The following is a 23,929-nucleotide window of genomic DNA, read 5'->3' on the forward strand; positions in this document are numbered from 1 at the left end:
TTGTATTGTTGAGTTTTGAATTCTAGTATTTTATCCAAAGATAAAATGGAATTGCAGGATGCTAATGATAGAGGAACAGAGAAAAAGTGAGGAAAATTGACATCCTCATAACTTAAAGTCAATACATTAAAAAAGGAGAAGAAAAAAAAAGTTGGTTTGAGATAGCACAGTTTACTGGCTATGTTCAAACAGAAACAAAAAGAGCCCATTTCTCACAAAACATGACAGTATCAATGTACTAAGACAATGTACTAAGCTGGTTAGATTTTAATGGGAGAGAGGAAAAACAAGAGACTGCATGGACTTGTGGTAATGAGATGGTATAGAGCATGTGGTAGGTTGAGACAGCAGAAAGAAAACGTTTGACACGAAATTTGGAAAGTAACTATACAAAAAATGACCACAGACTCATCTGAGAGCTTTATCTTTTCAGCAACTGGATCTGGAGCATAACAGCCAGTGACGATGAAGATGGGAAACCAACTACGTAAGAAAATGCTGCCTAGGAGCTTGTTTTATTGTGTTAGAGTTGGCAGAAGCCCTAAGCTAGTAGTGTTATAAGACACAATGAAATATGAAAAGATCTGGCAGACAGTGTAGATAAAACACATCTGAGGACAACTAGGACTACAAGCCAGATTTAATGAATCTAGACAACAGCAAGAAGGAAACGGAACCCTCTTGATGAGGTGCACTGGAGAACTACACAATATGCAGAAACTGTTTCTGTGCTGTAGGCAAGCAAATACTTATGAAAAAACACCAACTAAGAAAGCAGTTTAAGGAATACATAGACAGGAGAATGTTTTTGAATCCCAGTGTTCTCTGTCAGCTGGATTCTCCTTACCTTCTTTCACTCATTTAAGAATTTTGTTTCTATCCTAAAATAACTATTCTAGCTTCCTCTTTACTCTGGAGACAACAGATAGCTTAAGATACATATAGCATATTCAACGTATCTATAATGGTTCTTTTTCAGCAATGTGTTACCCCCTAGATATGCCTATATCTCTTTATGAGAAATCTATTTAACTAGCCATCACCAAGTACCTAAAAGCTGTATGGATAACATTATGCAAGAAGAAACCTTTCTTATATTTCTGACACTTATGAGACTCTAATAATCTTGGTTCAAGTTCTTTTGTCAGTGGTGTTGGTGCAATCAGATGTTGTTAAAGGCACAAAAGCACTTCTTAAAACAAGGTTTTCAAATCTGCTAGCAAACAGTAGTACTAACAAGTTGATAAGAAAAGCTCATCTGTTCTTTGAAAAAATGTTCTTTCAAATGTTCATTTGAAAAAATGGCATTTAGCCATATGTGCTGTATTTTGACAAAATGCCTCCTTAGAGGCATGGAGGAAGTGCCCACGTTAAGTTTATAAGGTACTTTTCTATTATGAGACATAAAAAGTTTAAAAATGCAAGAAAAACAAAATAAGGGAATAAATCATTCTTTTTCAAGTAAACAGACTACAAGTGGAGATCAAAGATTTATAACAAAGTTTGTGGAATGGCTGTAAGCAGCAAGAAAAGATAGAGAACAGCAATGAAGTTGTATTAGCAAGAGAAATGTGTGAACTTCTTAGGTTAGTACAGAATATCATGAGCAAATTACAGAATCTGCTTACAATACACCGGGGGAGCATTATGACAGATGAGATACAGAGTAGGTGCAAAAGTGATTCACATGAAAAAAGGAATCATCTTAGTGACTCACATGGTAATGATCAAGGCAGCAAAGTTATATCATGGTGGACACATCTGCTTATTGAAAAACCTGCTCAATGGGTAGAGATAGTTAGAAAAAAAAAACACAGGATGATAGACTGCATTGAGATAAAAACAGAGAATAATGCTGAAAATATTATAATGTTATTATATAAATCAGTGATGCATCCTCACTCTGTTCATGGCATTCAGTTCTGATCGCAAAATCTCTAAGAGATTATTGTGGAAATTGAAATGGTTGAGAGATGGACAGTAAAAAATTATTAAAGGCAAAGAAAAACTTGTTTATGAACAGAGATAAAAAAGACACGGACTACAACAGCAGCACAAGCAGCTGCCCTCTTTCGAAATCCATTACAATTTGCAGGAGAATTCTCATAGGTGCTGCTGCTTAGATTAGCAAAATTTTGGAAAACAGTGGAAACACTGAGGCTCAGTGTAGTTTAAAGAGGAGCATTCCCTACTGTAGACACTTCAAAGAGCACAGATCAAGAACACCTATTTATTCTTTAAAACTAGAGTGATAGGATTACAAAGGAATTGGTTGCCTACATTAAAAAGCAACCTAACTGCAACAGAGAAGAAACACTGCTTCATGTTTCATGTAAGTAATCTATGAATTCATTTCCATGAGGAGACATTGAGGTTTTAGTCTGTCAAGTTCGAAAAAGTTGTATGAACAAGTAAAGCATGTAGTCTACCTAAGTGAAGCTGATTGAAAATAATATCCAGGGCATGTAAGTCTTCAGGCAAAAAAGTAAGCACTAACTTGCATTACTTCACAACTGAAACAAGCTACAATTATTGTGACTCAGCTAACAAGCAGCAGCTTACTATCACCACTTGCAATCACCTCTTTCTCTTGTTGTAATTCGGTGCCAAGAAGTGACAAGTTGAAAGTAAAACTAGGATCATCTAAAAGGAATTTTTTAATACATTATTTATTTCCTCAATTATTCTCCATGACTTTCTCAAAACTTCTTCAAAACTGGTCTTGTACTTCCCTCCCTTCCCCCTCTGTAGCTTCTTTCATCCACTTACAAGGCACCAAATGCAGTATGAGCACATTTTCAGAAAAAATTTTGAATTCCTGCTGAGCCCTCTGATCACTCTTCTTCTGCAAACAAGGTTTAAATTTATGGCTAAGTATACTATCATTAGCAAACACACCTCAGGAAAGACTTCACCCAGGCAGTAAGATAAATTCAGGATCTCCTTATACCTTGTATAATTCTATTTACTTTTCAAATGTGATGGCAGTTTGCATAGTACTATCTCAATCGCTTCTGACTATTTATCAGCATTATTCCTATGAAGAGTCTGGCTTTTATAACTCATTTCTGCTTCTGCTGAAATCAATAGCAGAATTTCCTCCCCTTTCAAGGAAAGCTGAAGAGCCAGTAGAGGGAGCACAAACACATCAAAATAATTTTCTGTGTCACCTATAAAAATGATAATACATATTATCTGTTCCATACAATACTTGCTTTATCTTTTTTTTTCTTTTTTTTCTTTTTTTTCCACTGATCAAAAATTCTTCCTAGAGCAGGTTCCAATAGATGCAAGTAAGGAATGTATATGCTGTTTGGTGTCCCTTCCTACAACCTCCTGGGACTTCAGTGTGAGAAGCAAAGGCTGGGCGCTAACCATACCAAAATAATGAAACTGACTTTAGAGTAGTATGAAAAGTATAGAAAGCTTTTCAGATATCACTGAACTTTCTGTATCCACCCTGTAGTCTGTGAACTATGTGGTGTCTTACACCGAATAATAATTTCCCTTTATTTCCCTTCCCTTTCTTCCATCTCTTCTCCCTAAAAATCTTCTCCTTCAGTGAAGAGTCCTTCCACTTGCATACTTTTCTTTATTTCCTTCATGCATTGCAAAGCATTTCAAAACCCAATCTACTGGGTGGCCACCAACCAATGAACTGAACTTTCATAGGCCTTACATTCCTACTCTGCTTTCTCTGCAGAAAATTTTTTTGACACTATACTGACCTTTTAATGGGAAAAGAGTAGCTGGATAACACATGAATGTATAAATACATCATTTAAAATGACATTATGTTTTATCATAATTACATATAGAGTACGCAGTAATACACTGTACGCAACAAAATTCAGCTTTCAGTAGCAGAAACAGGAAAGAAGTGAACTTTCAGAAAGACTGCAAGAGTCTGTGAGCAGTAGAAGATTCTTGTGCCCCTGTTCTGACAATCATTCAGGCTGCTGCTGCTTTACCTGTTGGCCTGGTTTGAGCGGTGATAGCGTTATTCCCTGGGTATTGATCACTGGGAGAATCTGGTTGCCGATGACGGTAGCGATGATCTGACCCTGGGCATTGGTCAATAACTGTGGGGTTATTGGCTGCACCTGAAGGCCCTGAGCTCCACCTGCTGCCTGGCTGGAGGGGACTGGATTAGGCATCAGTGGGATTGTTCCAATAATCTGGAGAAAACAACACAGAAAGGGAAAATGAACAGGTGCCACATACACATCCACATAGAATGATTTGTTTCACCTGCGCTAAATCAAACTTAGGTGATGCAGGCACATAAAGATAGGTGTGACATGCTAAGTGTGGGAATAATCATTCCTTCATAGCGTGTTGAGGACTTTCAAAGTCATTTTTCAAGTCATGTGTCACCTACGCATCTCAGCACTGCCCACCCCCAACAAATCTGCTGTGGCTGTGAGTGTACAAAAGAAATGCTGGGCCACCTTTGTCCCATGGGTGATGATTTGTTCCCACTTCTTGGATGTAGAGTGAAGTAGATGCAAACATCAGGCCTGTTTTTCTTGCTTCCTTCAAATTTACAGCATTATTAACTGTGAACAGATACATTTCTATAACTTTCTTTGAGTTACTAGTAATTTTAGTTATTATTGTTTTATTATTATTAATAATAATTTAGTCATTATTTAATTAATAAATATCATTTTCTTTAAGTTGCCTGATATTCTAAATGACCAACAAATTTTTGTGGCTTCAAGGAGACCAAAGAGATGCTGGTGCCTTTCAGGATACAGCTCATAAAGTTATATTCATAAAAACGCAACTACTTTTGGATGACAACAAGGCAATACAACACAACAGCAGGAGAGATGGTGTTAGATAAAACATTTTAGCTAACATTTCTGGGGCAAGCGTTTGCAGAAAGAGACGCTTGTGACATTTCAGATTTCAGAATGTACTGATTTCCTAAAATGTGAATGTGCCTGTAAAACTAATATTAGGGTGAGTTGTCAAATGGAGATTGTACAGAAGACTGTCAGCAAGCCCTCGGTTGAAGAAAGTAGCTCTTTTTAAGGACTCTTTGTAGAACTATGAGAGCATCTGAAACTGGCTTCTGATGAAACTTGTGAATAAAATCAAACTTTTTATACAAAGACATAATGAAGCTGGAGTAATAGGAGTACTGTAACAGAAAAAGTAAAAGAAAATTCAGAAAACATCTCTATTTCCTCTAACATGTCTTGAAGTAGGTGACAACTTAATCTATCTCCTTAAGTGGAAACTGTTCATTTGGTTAGCTATGGCAACTCAGATATCAAAGGAGAAATGACGAAGTCATTATCAATTTACCAAACTTAGCCAGTCAAAAAAGGCTTGGATGGGAAGAGCAGAGAAGACAAAGAAAAGGGGGACGCTCCCTGAGAGGAGGGACCTGGTAAAATGGGCAGCTCACCTACTGAGCTGTAGTGAAAGAAATGCACATATGAAAAGTGTTCAGAACACTAAAGTGATTCTTACGTTCTCCTTAGTATGTTCCTGAAAGGCGGACAGATCAATAAAGATTATTACCCCCCTTTACTGAACATGGAAATGAAGCACAATGGAGCATATTCAGAGAGAGGTTGTGAATTAGAGATTTAGTCTTCTAAGCTGGAATTGCCTACAAGCTTCTCTCTGCAAACCACGGTACCTATGTATTTTTCCATTGAAATCCCTATCTGAACTGCAGGTGCTTTAGAGCCTACATGAAAAGATGGCTGTTTGAAGTTTTCTAACACCTGACTTCCAGCATTAATAGAATCCAACTTCCAAATGGTGCAACATGTACATTTCTCCCAGTTCCAGGTGATGTAAAATATTTATGGATCACAAATGTGTTCTTTCAGTTTTAACTTATGTCACCAAACACAAAAAATAATCCTTCTTAATTTTATCAGCACAAGTTCAGCAATGGCCTGCCCTTTCTTTACCATGTCACTAAAAGGATGCGACCTTGGAGTGTTATTACTCCAATATAACTTTAACTATCAAGGTCCCAATCCCAGCAAAGCAAAAAATGCTGCGCTGGTCTTATCAGTAATAGAAATGTTTGCATTCATGTTTAAAATGCATTTCTTGGATTGCAGTTGGACATTTAATAGGATGACAGTGCTGAAGTGGACAGTTTGTAAGGTCAGAAGCAGAAAGCTATCTATATGTATTCAACGTGCGTCAGATACCATTCTATACATGGTGGGCTGTACATGCCATGCACAGATGAGGAACAGTGAATCACTGAGCTACACAGCTGAGAGAGGAGTTCTGGAAGGTCAAGTACACAAATGTCCTCAAGGATTTGGTGTTACAGTAGGAGCCAGGACTAAATCTCAATGGCAAACAATTTTATCCCTAAGTGGAACTTACAGACATTTCAAGATTTTTTCAATTTTATGTGAAAAGAGGGCAAAATCTTCTCTAATTAAAAACACAAGACAGACGCCTACCTCTAGATAACCCACAAGGCTACTTCTCATGGCATGCATTCTTGAGATGGCTAAACTCAGATTCAAATTTCCCATTTAAAGTTCCCCTTTCTCCAGGTTCCCTTTCCCAAGTATCTTAACTGTTCTCTGATTCACACTGTGCAGCTCTGGATTATTAAATAACTCCTCCACTGGGGAGGAGTCCTGAATCTGACTCTCTGCCTCAAGCCTTATGTTAGTGTCCTGATTCTGGGACAGATTACGTTTCCTCTAATTTTGGTGAGAAAGTCCATCCTGGTGGTTCCTAATCTCTCCTGCTAAAGTATTTGGTTGGCACTTCAGGATGACAATTTGTGTCTTTAATTCACTGGAATTTTTTGAAGACAAAATAAGACAATGCCATGGACATTTCTGGTCCATGAAAGAACAGACTATTTAATTGTCAGTGACTTCCCTATGGGGGGACGTTGCTTCTTCCTAGCTCCTGGTGCTGTTTCAGATTATATTCTAAGACAGCTCACAAATAGCATATGACATGGTTTTATTCCATAAAATAGTCTGGGAAAGTTCACCCTGTTTTGGAAGGAAGAGAACAGAGGTATCTAACTATAATCCCTAATGTGCCACCTGGCCCTAAAGCCAGGAAATCATGTGTGGCCTGATTCACGCCAGTAGAAGAGAGACATAGCTGAGGAGATTTCTTATTCTGCAATATCTGGACTCAAAGTCTTGAAGAATTCCAACTGTCAAGCCCATTTTTGAGACTCTACATCCTAAAAATATCTCATGCTGCAAACAAAAAAAATATTAAAACACAGCAACAACAACAACAAACAATATATAAAGCTGTTATGCGACAGGCATGACTTTCACTATTCCTTTTATACCCCATACAACTCAAATTAAGACCTACATGTTCACGGAAGAATTGCAAAACAGGTGCTGCATGCAAAACACAACATAGCTCTGAAGGTCCATGGGAAACTCATGGCACCCCCTTGTCAGTGCTCCATAAGCTGTAACAGAGCCAGGTACAGCACTTTGCAGAGCACTGTTGATTAAAACTGCACCTCTTGAAGGCACAGGTTCCAGAAATAGGTAAAAAATACGGTAAAAAAATAGCAAAAATGACATCAGAAATCCCAAATTCAGATCTCACCTTTTTTACAGAGACAGTGCTTTGGTCCATACCAATTAAAACACCAAGTCTCTAATTCTGACCCTGTTCAGGTGTCAGAGTATTGCCAGAAGCCTTGGTGGAGTCAATTTTTTGGTGAGGAGTCAAGTTTTCAAAAAGATCCTATCAATTTGCTTACAGATTAATATATACATCAGTTGTGTCTTCAGTTGCTTAGCAAGCAATTTTTGGAGATTCAGATTTTTATGCTTTCCAATGTTAACTAAATTTTAAGAATCAATGTTTGTTTTTTTTTTAACTCCAAAGGAAATCCATAGTGATTTTTAGAACCATCTGAATATTTTCTACTGATTACGCTGTTAATATCGTTTCATCATGCCAGGATTTCAAGATATCTGCAATCAGATCTCCAAACTTCTACAACTTGAATCAGCCACTGCCAAGACAACATCCACAATTAAGTATTATCCCTATGAAATAAAGTTGTGCAACTTGGCTTACACATGATTTTTGTTGATTTGCTCCCACATATCGTCTGTGGACTCAGCATCTTTGCCTACACAGTCCTGCAAATTGTAAATTCATTTGCAAAGAGAGAATAAGCACAGCAAGATGATGAATGTAAAATTACAAGGAATGAAGCTAACCATAGACGGAAAAAATTACAAGCTATTAGAGTAACAACAATATCTGTGAGTGTTACCCTCAAAGGCAGTGTAATGTTATAGCACTGCTGAACTGAAGCACTTATTACTACTTGTGCTGTTAAACAGATCTTCATCCCACAACAATTAGCCTTAATCTGTAAAAGTTTCTACTAAAAAAAAAAAAATTAATAAAAATACTGAATACCTTAAAAATGACGGAGTATGAAAAATAACATTAAAAAATCCATTTTAACCTTTCTTGTCTGACACATTTTCATATTTAACTGCCCTTGCTGACTTTCTGGCCACTAATGCCTCATGGTAGCCTCGCTTATGCTGCAGATATAAACCAGATTCTGTGTAAATGTATGAAAATCCAAATTGCTGATTTCCAAGCAGTGGGTCCTTCCTTATGGCTCCTAGTAAACCAATAGTATTTTGACAGGAGAAGCTACTGTGATACTAGACAGGGAAGCTAAAACTGTTTTTTTATTAAGTTCTTCCACTTCTCTCATCAGAAAAAGGGATGCTGCCTTGCATCCCTGTTTTCCTACCACAGAGGAATATTACGAACAATATCCCAATAGATGGTTCGACTGCCTATGTGAAAAGGCAAAGAAAAATAAAAGACTGCCTGCAAGAGGTTGCTTCTACTGTCAACCAGGGCCGACATTAAGCAAATGCTGTAGTTTCTTCTTAAAAATGCCTGTAAATATTAAAAGAAAATTTTTTTTTTTAGCATCATTAAAATGTACTTTTCTCTGATTTTATCAATGTTAAATCCCTTGAAATACTGAACTTTATTTACTCATTTTTGAACAAAAGAAGAACACCATAAAAATCAAATAGAAATTCTGGGAAAATTTTCCAGTAAAATTAGGCAAAGTAGCCCACTCACATAAACAGAAAATGTGGTACAAATGTGACATTTCAAGTCATCATTTCAAACTCTGAATAGAATTTCAAACAATGCACAAAACCACAACATTTGTAGTAAGCCTAACAAATGTTTCAAAAACAAATTCACTGTTTCAGTGAATGTTTGCTCATCTGAATATGCTTCACTCATTTTCATTTTCTAGTTCTCATTTCAGTGGCCTGTTGAACATAATCTGAAATAAAAGCTCACTTTGGCTTCTGTTGTACGATGCTGGTATAGGTTGAAACCCATTATTTTTTTCTGGTTTTACAAGGCTGAAAGCTAATTTAACCCCAGCAGTCCATAGGAACTGTTATACAACTTATAGCACACAAGCACAGTGTTCATGGCTTGGTTCATTTCAACAGTTTCACAAATTAGTCTTCAGAAGATGCTTGCTTTCTCAAATATGTTCCTTCATTTGTACCAGCATGTACCATCTTAAGGAGAAAATGACAGAGGGATGGGCAGAATAATGACAATGCTCCATTCTTAATCATACATATGCTACCTATATAAAAATATATGTACCTATATATAAGTGGTACGAGAAAATGCTGTTGGGAAAACAAGGTATCAGATCGTGATGCTAGAAAAAGAAAATTATGAAACTACTTCTGAGTCACTACTTCATGCAAGGAATCATATTTTTCAAGGTTAAGTATTGTTTGTTTATCATACAATATATTGGATGGTATATTGTTTGTAAGTATCATAATGGAACGTGGAGTCTGACATTCTGTCTGACTTTCTCAGTGCTTTATTTTTTAGAAAATAATGTTTTTATAGTAACATCGAACTACACAGGACTTTATTTGTCACCACTGTAGGAATTCTGTGGTGAAATTTTTCTCAAGTAAAGACTTCTGTTACCAAGGGCATGTATATAGTCAGAAAAATAATGTAACTTCAAACAAACACCCTGAATATCACAACATTTTCTCATTCCAAGAATCTAAAGATATATAATTACCAAATTAAAAATGAAAATTACGTTGAGTGTCTGCCGAATTGCTCTGAACTATCCACTTTCTGGGTTTAACTTCCTTTTAAAACTGTTCAGTAGCATTTCTGCTTGCAAGTTCTGTTGTGATAAACACAGGAAGTGTCACAAATCACAACTTCCTGCTTTAGCAGTCGACTGCTTGCCTTCCAAGCCATGAACAGCTTTCTTGACGCTTGTGCACCCTGTAGGATGAACATATGCAAACACACTTTTCTGTGTTTGGCTTCAGTATCTTTTTTTCTTTTCCTCTGTAAATGCTTTTGTGAACAAAAAGTCATAGTATTCATTTTCTTGGGAAGTAAATATGAGGGGATTTAGCCACCAACATGATTTTCTAGACTTAATGAGAAAGGGTGTTTTTGTAAAATCCATTCACCTCCACTTTCTTTTCATGCAGTTTCTTGCAAGCTAAGATTTTTATAGTATCTCACAGGAAGTAAGTGCCAACTTGTGTTTAAACTCACTGAAAAGTAGGTAGCCAGTTCTTTGGCTTCTCTGATGATTTAAATGTCAATTTATGATCAAGCATCTCTATCTAAGCCAAGAAATCTCTGTTCTGCAATAAAATTTCTCAACCTCTGCAAGTTTTGTACTGCTATGGTGAAGGTAGTATACACACTGCATCTCCAAACCCTACCATTACTCACTGTCTTTAGACTACAAACCATTTAGAACAAGGATTGTCTCCTTTGGGCATTAATATGATATGAATATTTGCTACTACTTCTCCCTCATAGTACAGAGATGTATCTTGCTTGCAGTCATACCAGAATCTATCACACTGGACGTAGTGAAGAGGAAAATGTAAGCATCCCTACACTTTGCAACATGTGCCATTATGAGCTATTCAAAGCTAACTTGGGAAACAGACTGCACTTTCTCAGCAAGCCTAATTAGACCAAGCACATGAACCAATGAGATTAGGTTGTTTCCATGCTACAGTGACATTATCAGGTAGGAAGGAGCTTTGCTACTTGGTTGTATTGCACTCTACTGGCCTACTATAGAGATGCTATCTGGAGGTCAGAAGTAAGATTGAGGCAGGACTTAGTAATTGCTCTTTGATCCTGCCTTTTTTTAAAGTAAGAGCTGCTATTGAGAAGTAATCTTGCACAGAACAAGATAATGCTCCCTCCTGCCGTAACAGTTCTTACTAGAACAGCACTGTTTTAACTTTTCTGGTTGTCTTATTACCCCTTAAAAAAACAGGAGTTACACACTACTGTCAGTGCCTGTGGTTGGTGAGTAGGACAATTTTTATGCTCTGCTTTTACTTCTTTCTCTAGTTACTCCTTTCAACTCGATTTGCACGGATGTGAAGCTGGATTAAGGAGATGGCACATTCCTAAGTGCCTTCAGCAGGCAGTCACTATTTTTTGTCACTGTTTTGCCTTGTGATGCCATTCCTGAGAAAAGTTATTCCACCAGAAATATGTTAATGTTGAAAATATATATTGAATTTTGAACTCTTAAAGAGTTATCTTTCTTTCTATTTTGCATCAGTGAAAGTTCCTGAGGAATTAGAAATCTATCCTACACAAATGGCATTGAAGGCTTAATAATGTTTTATTCTAGCCTTTGTTTAAAATAACAGTGGTTTTTTTTTTTTTTTCTTGGACACATCTCCATAACAACATGGACTGTAATAATTAAACATCAGATCTAAAGGACTGAAGATCTGGTAGCCCATCAATATATTCTTGAACCATCTACTCTAATCTTCTCACTATAAAATTACATGCAATATATAAAATATTTGCCAGAGATCACCAGATATTTCAATCTGTAACTCTTAGAAGAGAAATTAGTCATGCTGATTAATTCAGTAATTTCAGATTTCACCAACGTTTATCACAAGATGACTAACAGATAGTACAGTAGGTAGCAAAGACACTCTACATTCTTGTTCCATAATCATATTTTCCCAAATACTGTTATGAATCACAATCTTGTTGCCCAAATGCAATGACTCTAGATGGCATAGCAATTGTCTGCCAACCCATCATTTTAGTTTTTGATATTCAACACTGCACCTGCACAACAAGGTGTCGTTTGAAATATAAAATCATGCCCTACTGCAGCTCATTTGTATGGATTTTTATTCTATGTTCTGGATTTCTGTTAAATATAAGAGACAGATGCTGGTCTTATTAATTCAGGGTTGTAACTTTCAATGTGATAGCCTACAAAAGCTCAAAGCAAAGCTGAGATGAACAATCTGGTCAGACAAATGCATTACAGACACTTTAAACTTTACAGTGCACACATTTCTTCAACAGGTTTTCAGTGTCCTGAGAATGAACTGTTACACTAACCATCACCATGGAATGAACCATTTTGGATTATTTTCCCACACCAACTGTGAATCATCTCTATGAAAACCAATATTCCATCCTACAAGGTGGAATTTAGTTGTAATGCAGCAATATTACGTGGAAGTTTGACACAAGGAAAAAAAAAACAAAACTCTTTAAAAGAAGGTAGGAAAATTTAGATGGGTTGTATACAATTTATTGGGTGAATATTTTAGCTATCAACCCCTGGGAAAAAAATCCTTCATAAGAACAAATACAACCTCCCTTTGTCACACAATCATCAGAAATACAGTTAATTATTCATTTCAGTAATAATGCTTCCTTTAAAATTTGTCAACCAAATATAAACTGGCCTTAGCCCTTCTTACCTTGTGAAAATTGGTATGGCTGCTAGTTCAGCGTGCTACTTTGCCAATCACTTCACCTTTGGAAATTCCCTAAATTCCAGTCTTCCATTCAATCATCTGATATATGTTTGTAAAAATACTGTATATCCCTGTCTGTACTGCTATGAACCTGAAATACTTCTTGTAAGCCTACCTTTCAGTTATGAAGATACCATAGATATTTTTATGTCCAAGGTAGCTCTTTCACTGAAAATACCCCATGGTTCTTTCCTTACATGTTAGTAATGAGAGTGCATGCTTCACTGCTTGAAAGCACAATGGCTTAAGTATCTCGTATTATCAAATGCAACATTAATCCATTTCACCTAAACTGACAGGCAGAAAGATGTTTTTTCTGCTCATGTATTAACTGCTTGATTTCCACTCTGATACAAATGACAGTTATAATGAGTTGCATAATACAGATACTTGGCATGTCATATCAACCACGAAGGACTGGTCCTAACATCTCTCAGGACAACACATACTCCAGATGCAATGGCATTTAACTCAAGAGGCAGCTGTCTTTAAATGTGGAGATGAGCATCCAGGATTCAGTTTTGCCCTGTTTTCATTGTTCAGAATACATTTGTTTGCAGTACTTATACACGGATTGAGTCTCCTCAAGGCTATCAATTTAATTTTTGCATGCGCATATTGTTCTTAATTAAACAAATACTCAAAAAATGACAGTAAAATCTAACTAAACTATTCCCAAATTTAGGTTAAACATAGATTTTTACACTGCTTTCTACAAACACGTGAGGAAAACAACTTAACTGTCAGTTTCATTCAGGGCTGGTCTTTAAGATCACATAAGGATTAGATAACTGGGTTTCTTACTAAAAACAACCCTGGCCCTAGCACTTACACTGTTACTGTACAGAAGGAACATGCTTCTGATACAGACTGGCAAAGTGAAATTACTCTTTAGGTAGTTTGGTATGAGTTCAAAGTATCTTCTGCTGGCAGCAGAGCCACTTGTGTGGATGTTGGAGAATCACAGACTGTGTATTTGCTGTTCTTCTGTGTTGTGTCTGTATCAGTCCTACAAAGATTTCTTTTTGACAGTGACCTACAGAGGGCCAAAGGATAGGAGCTCCTTTACCTTGATGCTAGAGAAGGGTAAGGGCAAAGCTCAGTTGTTTACCAGATCCAGATCCATTTTCTGTCTATATATTTTCCACTTGTGTCACATTGCATTGCAAATTATTTGGGGCAAGCCACCTTTTTTTTTTTTTTTTTTAGAACCAGCTGCTGAAAGCACAGTATTCTGGTCATGATTATGGTGGTACTGCAGGCAATAAACAGTAAAAATACTGTTAGTCAAATAAAAAAATAAAGAAACTGTATCGTATAACATGCTCATGCTTCATAGACCAGCCTAAACTGGGAGACACCCATGAGGATCACCAAATGCAATTCTGGAAGGCTTTGTGCCATGATCACTGCCCTGGGGAGCCTGTTCCATGCCCACCAACCTCTAGTGAAGAGCCTAACACTCAACCTGACCCACTCCTGATGCAGTTCCGTGCTGTTTGCTTGGGTCCTGTCACTGTCACCAGTGAGAGATCAGCACTGACCCTCTGCTCCCCTCATGAGGAGCTGCCCTTAGTGGCTCCTCATGAGGAGCCACCATGAATGGCCACCACCCTCAGCCTCCCCTGCTCTGGGTTCCAGTGGCTCCTCATATATCTTGTCCTCTAGATCCTTCTTCTTAGTTAAGGTAACTGGATGCTGAGATCCACTTCATGAAGACAAACAAGTGGGATAAACTTAATGCACTTTATGGTAAAATTTACTGGCATTCCTCAGGGAATAATTAAGGAGGTACTACTTTACCTTCATTAGCATTTAAATGCTAGCAAGGCAAAAGGAAAATACACAACTTTTACCCTTGTCAAGAATGTTTAAGAGCTTGGCTACCTGTTGGGGGAAAATAATGAAACAATAATGCTAAAAAGAGACTTTTGTTTTGCCTACACTTCAAATATTTCCCTAGGGCAAATGTTCTGTACAGCTTATTCCTGCAACTGTGGCAGCTGTGGGTGCCAATGGACCTCAATGAATTGCATCGAAACAGCAAATCTTTAACTGCAGAGGACACAGGACTGTAGCTGGAGTGTGAATTTTCTTTTTATCCAGATGTTCCTCCCTAGCTACATCCAGACTATTTTCACAGTTTTTCTTTGCCAGTCCACACTTGACCAGATTCAGCTTATCTTTCCAGGTAAGTAATGCCTTAATGAGGAAATGATATAAAGGAAAAGAGCAGGTTCCTTATAGAAGGATGTACTATACTGACTGCCTGAAGAAACGAGGGGACCTAACCACAGATATCTGAAAATTTAAAACTGCCACTGAGAATGGTCAAATGTTGCTTCCTTTAATTCAGGCTTTGCCTTGCTTTCTGTAGTCTCCCTGATACCAATTTATGGAGTAAGGTATTAGCTAATAAGACTAAAAACGGTAGAACCTTCTAAAAGAAGAATGATATGAAAAATAGAAATAGCAACTGCAAAATTCAATTTAGTTTTAAGTATTGTCAACACACATATTGTATTTACAAATGTCCTCGTAACATATTAAAAAAAAAAAAGCAAAAGACCAAACAAACAAACAAACAAAAAAACCCCAATGAAGTCTCAATAATATGAAACCTCTGTAAAAAAGTACTTATTAAATCTTGGAGAAAAAATGGAGAAGGTTCCATGGTGTATGCAAATTACAGCAGAACAGGATGAGTGAAGTGCAAATGCCACAGTATCATTCGTATATTTTAATTGTGGGTAATAGCAGATTTTCAGCGTTCTAAGTCGAGGAATTGTGATCACTTCTAAGACAGAACTGAATATATTAACTGCTCTTGAGACCGTATCAAGACGGTTTCTTCCTGCACAGAGCAAGACATAGTAGAATATGCTTAAAAGGCTCTTTGATCCTATTGAATGCTTAAAGATACTGGAATAGTGCCAATAAGTCTTGAGGAAGAGGCTAGGCAGAACAGAAATTTTATTAATTGCCAAAATACCAAAATATCCCAAAATAGTGACATCTAATGTACTAAGGCCTACAAAAACATTAATTCTTTGTGGTTCTACTGACTGAGTCTTCTAGACCACCATGAGTTCTTTTTTTCCCCTTCTTCCTTCAGGGGAAATCATTAGTATGCTAGTATTAGTATTATATATTTGATCTTAACATACACAATAGCCATGCTTTTTTCAGTTCCCAATTAGTACTGGATAGAAAACTGTCTTGGATCATATCACTGTGTAGGCAGGAGCGGACTGAATAACTGGAATCCCACAGCCATTTATGAGAGCTGCTGAGTTCCACTCAAAGGCTCACTGGTCAGGCTGCACTTAGCGATCTGCTGGGGGTTCTGCTGCCTATTGGCAGGGTAATATATTTTAGGAAAATTTAATCTCATGGATGCTCATTCATTGAAAATAATGCAAGTTATCTTCAGATGCCATTTTAGTCTGGAGGAGTTATGCTTGTATGATATTATCAGGCCTCTCTCTGATTTTTCTTTTACTAATAAAAATCAGAAGTGAATTTACTGACCTGAAAGTAACAGCTCCTGGGACTTGAACATTACACAGGTTGATGTTTGGATGTAGCTGCAACCTGTCCTTCTAAAATTATGAACAGTCTTTGGTTAACTTGTACCTTGCACAACTAAGGTCTGTTTTTGACTGGTTTTCTCAGGTCTTGTTTTCAGTTAATTGTAGAAAAAAATGTAGGGATTATTTCTCTTTTTCCCTGTTTGTATAGAACCCATTCTGCTCACTGGAGCAACCTCATACAAACCAACTGGATAACTCATTAGTTTTTCTGTAAATGAATTTGGAAATTGTGATTTCATTTTTGTTTTCACTTCAAAATGGAATTAAAGTTAAACTTAAAATGAAGTAAAAATCTGAAAAAACTGTTCAAACAGAACAAGTAAAACTGAGACACTTAAATCTGATCCAGACAATGCAGTTTAAATTTTTATGGAAAAGAATTTGTCAAAATGATACACTTCATATTTAGATTAAATGCCATTTTTCCATAAAAATTCGGCAATGACAAAACCTTCCCACAAAACTCATCCAGTTCTGCTCATGACGCTGCAGGAGTTTATAATAAAAGATTGATAAAAGAGGCAATAAAATATAATTCTACTTTCCTCTTTAGCATTGCTTTACATGCAACACTAGAATCCTTAGGGATGCTTCTGCATTATAATAGACTTCTTTCTCTATAGCCACCGCATCCACTGATGCAGTGGTCTCCTCTAGCAATACTTACGCTAGGGCAGCCTCAGCTAACAACTAGAAGCCTAAATACATCAGGTAGTGTAGAAAGCAAGGTAGTCCCTACTTTGAAAGGGATGAGGAAGTCTTCATGTTGTCAGGATGTGTACTATTCTGCATGCTTCAACAGTGCAGAAGATAGTTTTGCTTCCCTGGTGAATCTGAGTCTGGAAAATGCAAAACAAGAGGACACTCCCCTTGTTACCTCCTCCCCCAAAGCTCCATGCATTTGTGAAAACCTAAAACTTCCATTTACTCTGCAGCTTTTAACAGGAAGTCTGCTTTTTAATCTCTTGGGACATGGGCAACCTGGCCTCTAGTTTGAGAGTTGCTGCTTAGTGGAAGAAAATAAAAAAGGCAGTGCACTGTCTACCGTGACCCTTCCTCTAGCCTAGCGCTCTGAAAATAGTTACACGCATTTCTTATCCACCACCCACTCCTGAACAATGCTGAGAAAACTCAGTTGATGTCTGACAAAGATAGTTAAGAGTCTGTGCATCTACCTGTCTCCTTTCTCAGTTCCTCCCAGAAGAGAAAAGTAACCCATGTCTTAGATTAAAATGAAAGTTCATTCAAGCTCAGTGTGCATAAAATGTGTCACCCACATTGCGTCGTTCAGAAATGAAAATGTAAAGGTGTGTAAACAACAAATAACCTCAAAAAAGAAATAAGCCCCCCCCCCCCCCCCCCCAAAAAAAAAGGTTATCAAATATGCATTTGTTTATCACAGTCAAGTTTTATGATTGAAACCTGATTCATATATATTTTATGAAGAGAATATCCATTGTGGTGGCAAAATTAAATGTATTTTGAAACTTGTATGTGACATTTATCTATCTGCTCTATCAGAAAAAAGTTGTCATATTCATTCAGACATATATTACTTTTTCAATTTCCTGTCAGTAATGTTTTTTTAATGTTCCTTAGGGTGAGACCACACAATTTCTCCTTTCCCACAACAAAGAACATAACTCATTATAATTATGTTAATGAGTTTATACCTAGAAAAGTTGTATCAGTTTTTTAGAGGTGAACAAATTTGCACCGTTACCCATTGATAATCATGATTTTTTTTTTTTTTTTTACTTTTATTTTTAAGACATAAGAGTCAGGTAGAAAATTGTTGACTCCTTTCCCCCTCTTCTTTTACAGATGTTCGTCATCTAAAATACAGACTTATGGTGCATTCTTATGATGATTCAGGTTCTATTGGAAACCACAAAAGATAAAAAAAGATAGCACAAGTATTGAAACTCTTTATCACATATCTTTCTTTCCAAAGGGGGTGATTTTGATAGGAAATTTGGAGAAGAAAAAAAAAAAGCTGTTTAAGAATAAGTTGTGCTGTGCCATAGTCAAAGCCAAAGGGACCTAGTTAGAGAAGAAACAGGAGCCAATTAGAGTGTGTTAATTGACAAGAAGCAACAGTTCCCTTACAGAAGATAGGCTGGAGAAGTGCAAAGTGGAAACAGCAACTTCTGTCTCTCAGTTGCTATTAAAGTAATATGGTAATAAGAACGTTATCTTGCACTCCATACATACATTCATTGTAATGTCTGCAGATGCTTTTCAAATGCAATTGAGTCTAGCCTTGAGTAAAAAGGCTGTATGATTGTCTGTTTCTGCTTAGTAGATTACTAAAGACACCCCTGCTTTAGAATTATGTGGCAAGGTTTTTCTAGCAGGAGGTCTGAAGTGTTGAGTCCCTGTGAACAGAGCCCAGCAGCTGCCTCATGTCAGATCAGAGCCAGCCCCAGCTGCTCCAAAAGGGACCTGCTGTTGCCAGAGCTAAGCCATGAGTGATGCTGGCTGTGACTCTGGGAGGGCAGACTTAAGGAAGGGAAGCACTGCTGTGCAACAGCAGTTGGGAGAGAGGAGTGAGAAATGTGAGAGAAACAGCTCTGCAGCACCAACCAAGGTCAGTGCAAAAGGAGGGCAGAAGCTGCTCCAGATATGGAGCTGAAGTTCCTCTGCAGCCCAGGAGGGGCCTGTGGTGGAACAGCTGTCCCCCTGCAGCCCTTGGGCAACATACAGAGCCTATCTCCACACATATTCTTGGAGAAGCCCACAGGGCAACAGTGGATGTGGCCTGGAGGAGGCTGCAGTGGGGAAGCAGGGCTGGGGGAGCTGCTGCCTGCAGAGACCCATGCTGAAGCAGTCTTCTGAAGGATGGACCCCATGGTAAGGAGCCATGTTGGAGCATTGCTGGGAGAGCTGCAGCCTGTGGGAAGCCCATCGAGAGTCATTTTGGAAAGGACAGCATCCTGTGGAACAGACACCACTCTGAAGCAAGGGCAGAGTGACCACGAAGGAGTGGCAGAGATGAAGTGTTCTGGATTGACCACAGCCCCCGTTCCTCATTCCCTTGTGTCAGACAAGGAGGTAAAGAAGGTGGAAGAGAGGGGTGGGGAGATGTGTTTTTAGCTTACTTTTAGCTTCTCACTGCTCTAGCCTGTTAGCAATAGGCAATAAATTGCATTAAACTCCCTACATTGAATGTTTTGCCTGTGATATTAATTGGTGGGCAATCTCCCTGTTCCTTAGCTCATGAGCTCTTTCCACAGTGTTTTCTCCCTCTGTTCTGTAGAGGAGAGGGAGTAATGTGGTTGAGCTTAGCCTTCAGTGTGAAATCACCACAACCATCCACAATACAGACTAAAGTAAAATAATAATAATAACAATAACAATAACAATAATAATAATAATAAAAAAGAGAAAAAAAAGAGGAGAATTCCATGAACAACATTCCATTTTTGTTTCTGAACAAAAACAGAATATTTGGAGTGAAATATGAGCTCCTCCTTTGAACATACATAATATATGGGAGTAAATACAAATCTTAGCAATATTTAGTGACATTGGAAATAACTATGATGGTTGAGCTTCAAAACATGTTTGTTCAGCTTAACTTAAATGTGTAGCTTAAACTATTTGAATGCAGGTGCTAAGGTGGTTTTTAGGATAGAAGTTCTTATGTTGGTTGATGCTGTGCTGGAAATTCTTTTAAACTAGCCTTAGGATTTAGTACATCCTAACAAAAATAATAGGTAAGTGCCCAGTGAAATGTATTAAGTAATTTATCAAAGGGAGAGATTTCATCTTGACTACTGCAGGCTCAAAGTCTTCTTTCAAACCAGAAGAATCTCATAGATGAAAAGTTCATTTATTCCCAACTGGTTTCTAAATGACAATTTGCCACAGATTAGACACTTAATCCTACTTGCAAGAAAAGCTACTGAATAGAAAGTCCCTCCTTTCACATTTCTATCCATTATTTAGTTCAAGTTGAGTACACATTAAATAAGTAAAGCAGATATCATTACCTTTCATCTCTAGGATGCTAGTTCTCTATTTACACAGGAAACATAAACAAGTGAACAAGTGAAACAGGACCACGGTTTTCACAAAAATCGAAAAAATACTCCAAACAGAGTAAGTGACCATCATCAGGTGCTACTGGGATCTGAGTTAAAACTTCAGTGACTACCATATGGAGCTTAAGACTTTCCTAGACTGCAGGAGAGTCCTTCGTCCTCTTCAAAGACCCGCTTGGAGGAATCCCATGGGTTAGAGCATTGGAAGGTAAGGGGACCTAAGAGAGTTGGTGGTTGTTCAGGCACCACTTCCTCCAAGCTGAAGTTTGGCACATCCCTAAGAGTAAGAAATCACATAAAAGTTGCAGGAGACTCACTCACATGGTTAAGTAAGAAGCTCATAGAAAAACTCTAAGGAGGATTAGGAAAAGGTTGAGGTTCTCAATGCCTTTTCTACATTTGTCTTTAGTAGTCAGACCAGTTATCTTTGGGCTACTCTACCCCATTACCTGGAAGTCTGAACTGGGAAACTAAAAATCAGTCAGCCTCACTTCCACCCCTGGTAAGTGATTGAATAGATTTTTCTGGATGTCATCTCCAACTAAGTGGAAGACATAAAATCATTAGGATTAGTCAACGAGGATTCACCAAGGAAAAATTATGCTTGACCAATCTGGTAGCCTTCCACAAGGTCAAAACTGGCTGGTTAGATGAGGGAAGAGCAGTGGATGTTGCATACCTTAACTCCACTAAAGCTTTTTACTCAGTCTCCCATAGCATCCACCTAGGTAAGCTTAGAAATTAAGGAACAGACAAGCAGATGGTTTGGTGGATTGAGAACCATCTGACTGGTAGAGTTCAGAGGGTTGTGATCAGTGGCACAGAATCTAGTTGGAAACCTGTAGCTAGAGGTGTTTCCCTGAAGTTGGTACTGGATCAGATCTTGTTCAACACCTTCTTTAATAATCTGGATGAAGGGATAGAATCCTCCCTCACTAAGTTTGCTGATGATACAAAGTGAGAATGAGTGGCTAGCATATTTGCAATATGTAGACAGGCTGGAAAGCTCGGCAGAGAGTTACCTGGTGAGCTTCAACAAGAGCAGGTGTAGGGTCCTGCAGATGGGGAGGAATATGCAACCACATGCATCAAAGCAGGTTAGGGGCTGGCCTGCTGGGGAGGAGCTCTGCAGAGAAGAACCTGGGTGTCCTAGTGGATAACAGGTTGACAGTGAGCCACCAGTGTGCCCTGGTGGCCAGAACAACCCAGGTTTCCATCAAAAAGAGAGTAGCCAGGAGGTCAGCTCTAGAAAGACAGGAATATCTCAGAGAGAGTCCAGCCAAAAGTCACAAAGCTGATTAGGAGCATAGAGCATCTCCCTCACAAGGAAGTCTGAGAGACCTGGAGCTGTTCAGCTTGAAGAGAAGACTGACATGGGATCTTATCAGTGCACATAAATATGTAAAAAGCGAGAGTCTAGAGGATGGGGCTAGGCTTTGTTTAGTGATGCCCAGTGACAGAACAAGGAACAAAGGACAGTCTGGAACATAGATAGTTGCATCTGAATATAAGGAAAATCTTCTTTGACTGTGGCAGAGCACTGGAACAAGCTGCCCAGAGAAGCTGTGAAGTCTCCTTCTATGGAGGTAATAGGTTTCATCAATAGAAGAGTAGCGAGCAGGTCAAGGGAGATGATCCTGCCACTCTACACTGTGATGGTGAGACCTATCACCACGAGTACTGTGTCCAGATGTGGAGTCCTCACTACAAAAGAAATGTGGACCTACTGGCATCTTTCCAAGGAGGGCCACATAAATGATTAAAGAGAGGGAACATCTCTCCTACGAGGACAGGATGAGTGCACTGGGGCTTCGGGGAGACCTGATAGCAGCCTTCCAGTATCTAAAGGGGGTTATTAGAATGAAGGGGACACTCTTTAGCAGGGTCTATTGTGACAGGACAAGGGGAAATGGATTCAAACAAAAAGAGCAGAGATTTAGATTGGACATATGAAGAAGTTTTTTTTTTATCATAAGAATAGTGAAGCACTGGAATAGGTGGTCCAGAGAGGCGATGGATGCGTTTCTGAAGGAATTCAAGGTAAGCCTGTATGGGTAATCCAAGACAGAACAGCTTCACCAAGGGAAGGTCGTGCCTGACCAATTGGGTGGCTTTCTATAATGGAGTGACACTCTATAATGGAGTGACACTCTATAATGGAGTGACTCTCTCAGCCTGTCCTCTTAGGGGAGGTGCTCCAGCCCTCTGGTCATCTTCATGGCTTTCCTCTGGACCTGCTCCAACAGCTCAATGTCCTTCTTGTATGGGATCTCACGAATCACCTCTCTCGACCTGCTGGTCATGCTTCTCTTGATGCAGCACAGGATATGGTTGGCCTTCTGGGCTGCAAGCGCACATTGCCAGCTCATATTGAGATCTTCATCAAATGACACCCCCAGATTTTTTCTTCCTGGACTGTTCTCAAGCCATTTTCTGCCCACCTTGTATTTGTGCTCAGGATTGCTCTGACCCATGTGCAGGACCTTGCACTTGGCCTTGTTGAACTTCATGAGGTTGGCATGGGCCCACCTCTCAAACTTGTCCAGGTCCCTCTGGATGGCATCCCTTCCCTCTACTCAGCTTGGTGTCTGCAAATTTTCCAAGAATGCACTCGATTCCACTGTCCATATTGCCCACAAAGATGTTAAATACCACCGGTCCCAACAAAGATCCCTGAGGAACATCACTTGTCACCGGTCCCACTTGGACACTGAGCTATTGACTGCAACTCTGAGTGTGACCATCCAGCCAGTTCCTTATCCATATCAAGTGTTCCATCTGACCTGAGTGTTCCATCCATCAAATCCGTTTTTCTCCGATTTGTTGATCGGGATATTGTGCAGGACAACATTTTGGTCATTGTAGCAAAAATTCTCTAATGTGTCAAAGGAGAACGTGTCATTATTTTCTAATGACATTCAAATGTTCTCATTCTAAGGGGGGAACATTGTGATTTATCTACCTTCCATGCCCAGAGATTCCTAAACTTTCTGCCTTAGCTAAAGGGGTATCTTTCAAAAAAAAATTTCTTAACCTTTTAAATACCTCACTCTGTCTTCCTGCGCAGAGCTTGCCAATACTAGGCCATGTGGTACTACCTAGCAGTGAAGGGGTAGTGTGTTAAGGCACAGAATACCCTAACTTCAATTTTGCAATCATTCACTACAATTCAGCTCTTGGTGAGAATTAAACAGTTAGAAAAATACAAGCCTAGTTTCATTTCTCAATTAATAGACTGCATACAATCAATACAGAGTGTACAGTCATGATTATATATTTCTAACATTACTCTAGAGACAGATTTGAAGCAAAAGTGAGCAGTACCTCATGCTAAGGTGAGAAGGCTTGGTTTCTTTTCACTTGTAAAGGTCAGAAAGATTCCAGAGGTTTGGGAGAACTCAAGCATGGCTAA

General features: G+C 38.5%; 1 protein-coding gene across 1 annotated transcript in view; it reads right to left on the reverse strand.

Moving 5' to 3' along the window:
• Positions 1 to 23,929, reverse strand: part of POU6F2 (POU class 6 homeobox 2) — a 304,914-nt gene that overhangs the window by 18,729 nt on the left and 262,256 nt on the right. The window contains exon 7 of the mRNA XM_042834233.1: positions 3,972 to 4,178. Coding sequence (XP_042690167.1) covers positions 3,972 to 4,178 — 207 coding nt within the window. The remainder of the gene's footprint in view (positions 1 to 3,971; positions 4,179 to 23,929) is intronic.

The sequence above is a fragment of the Centrocercus urophasianus genome, unplaced genomic scaffold (genome assembly GCF_019232065.1).
Source record: "Centrocercus urophasianus isolate 14NV4802_14NV808 unplaced genomic scaffold, USGS_Curo_1.0 seq_44, whole genome shotgun sequence".
Lineage (NCBI taxonomy): Eukaryota > Metazoa > Chordata > Aves > Galliformes > Phasianidae > Centrocercus > Centrocercus urophasianus.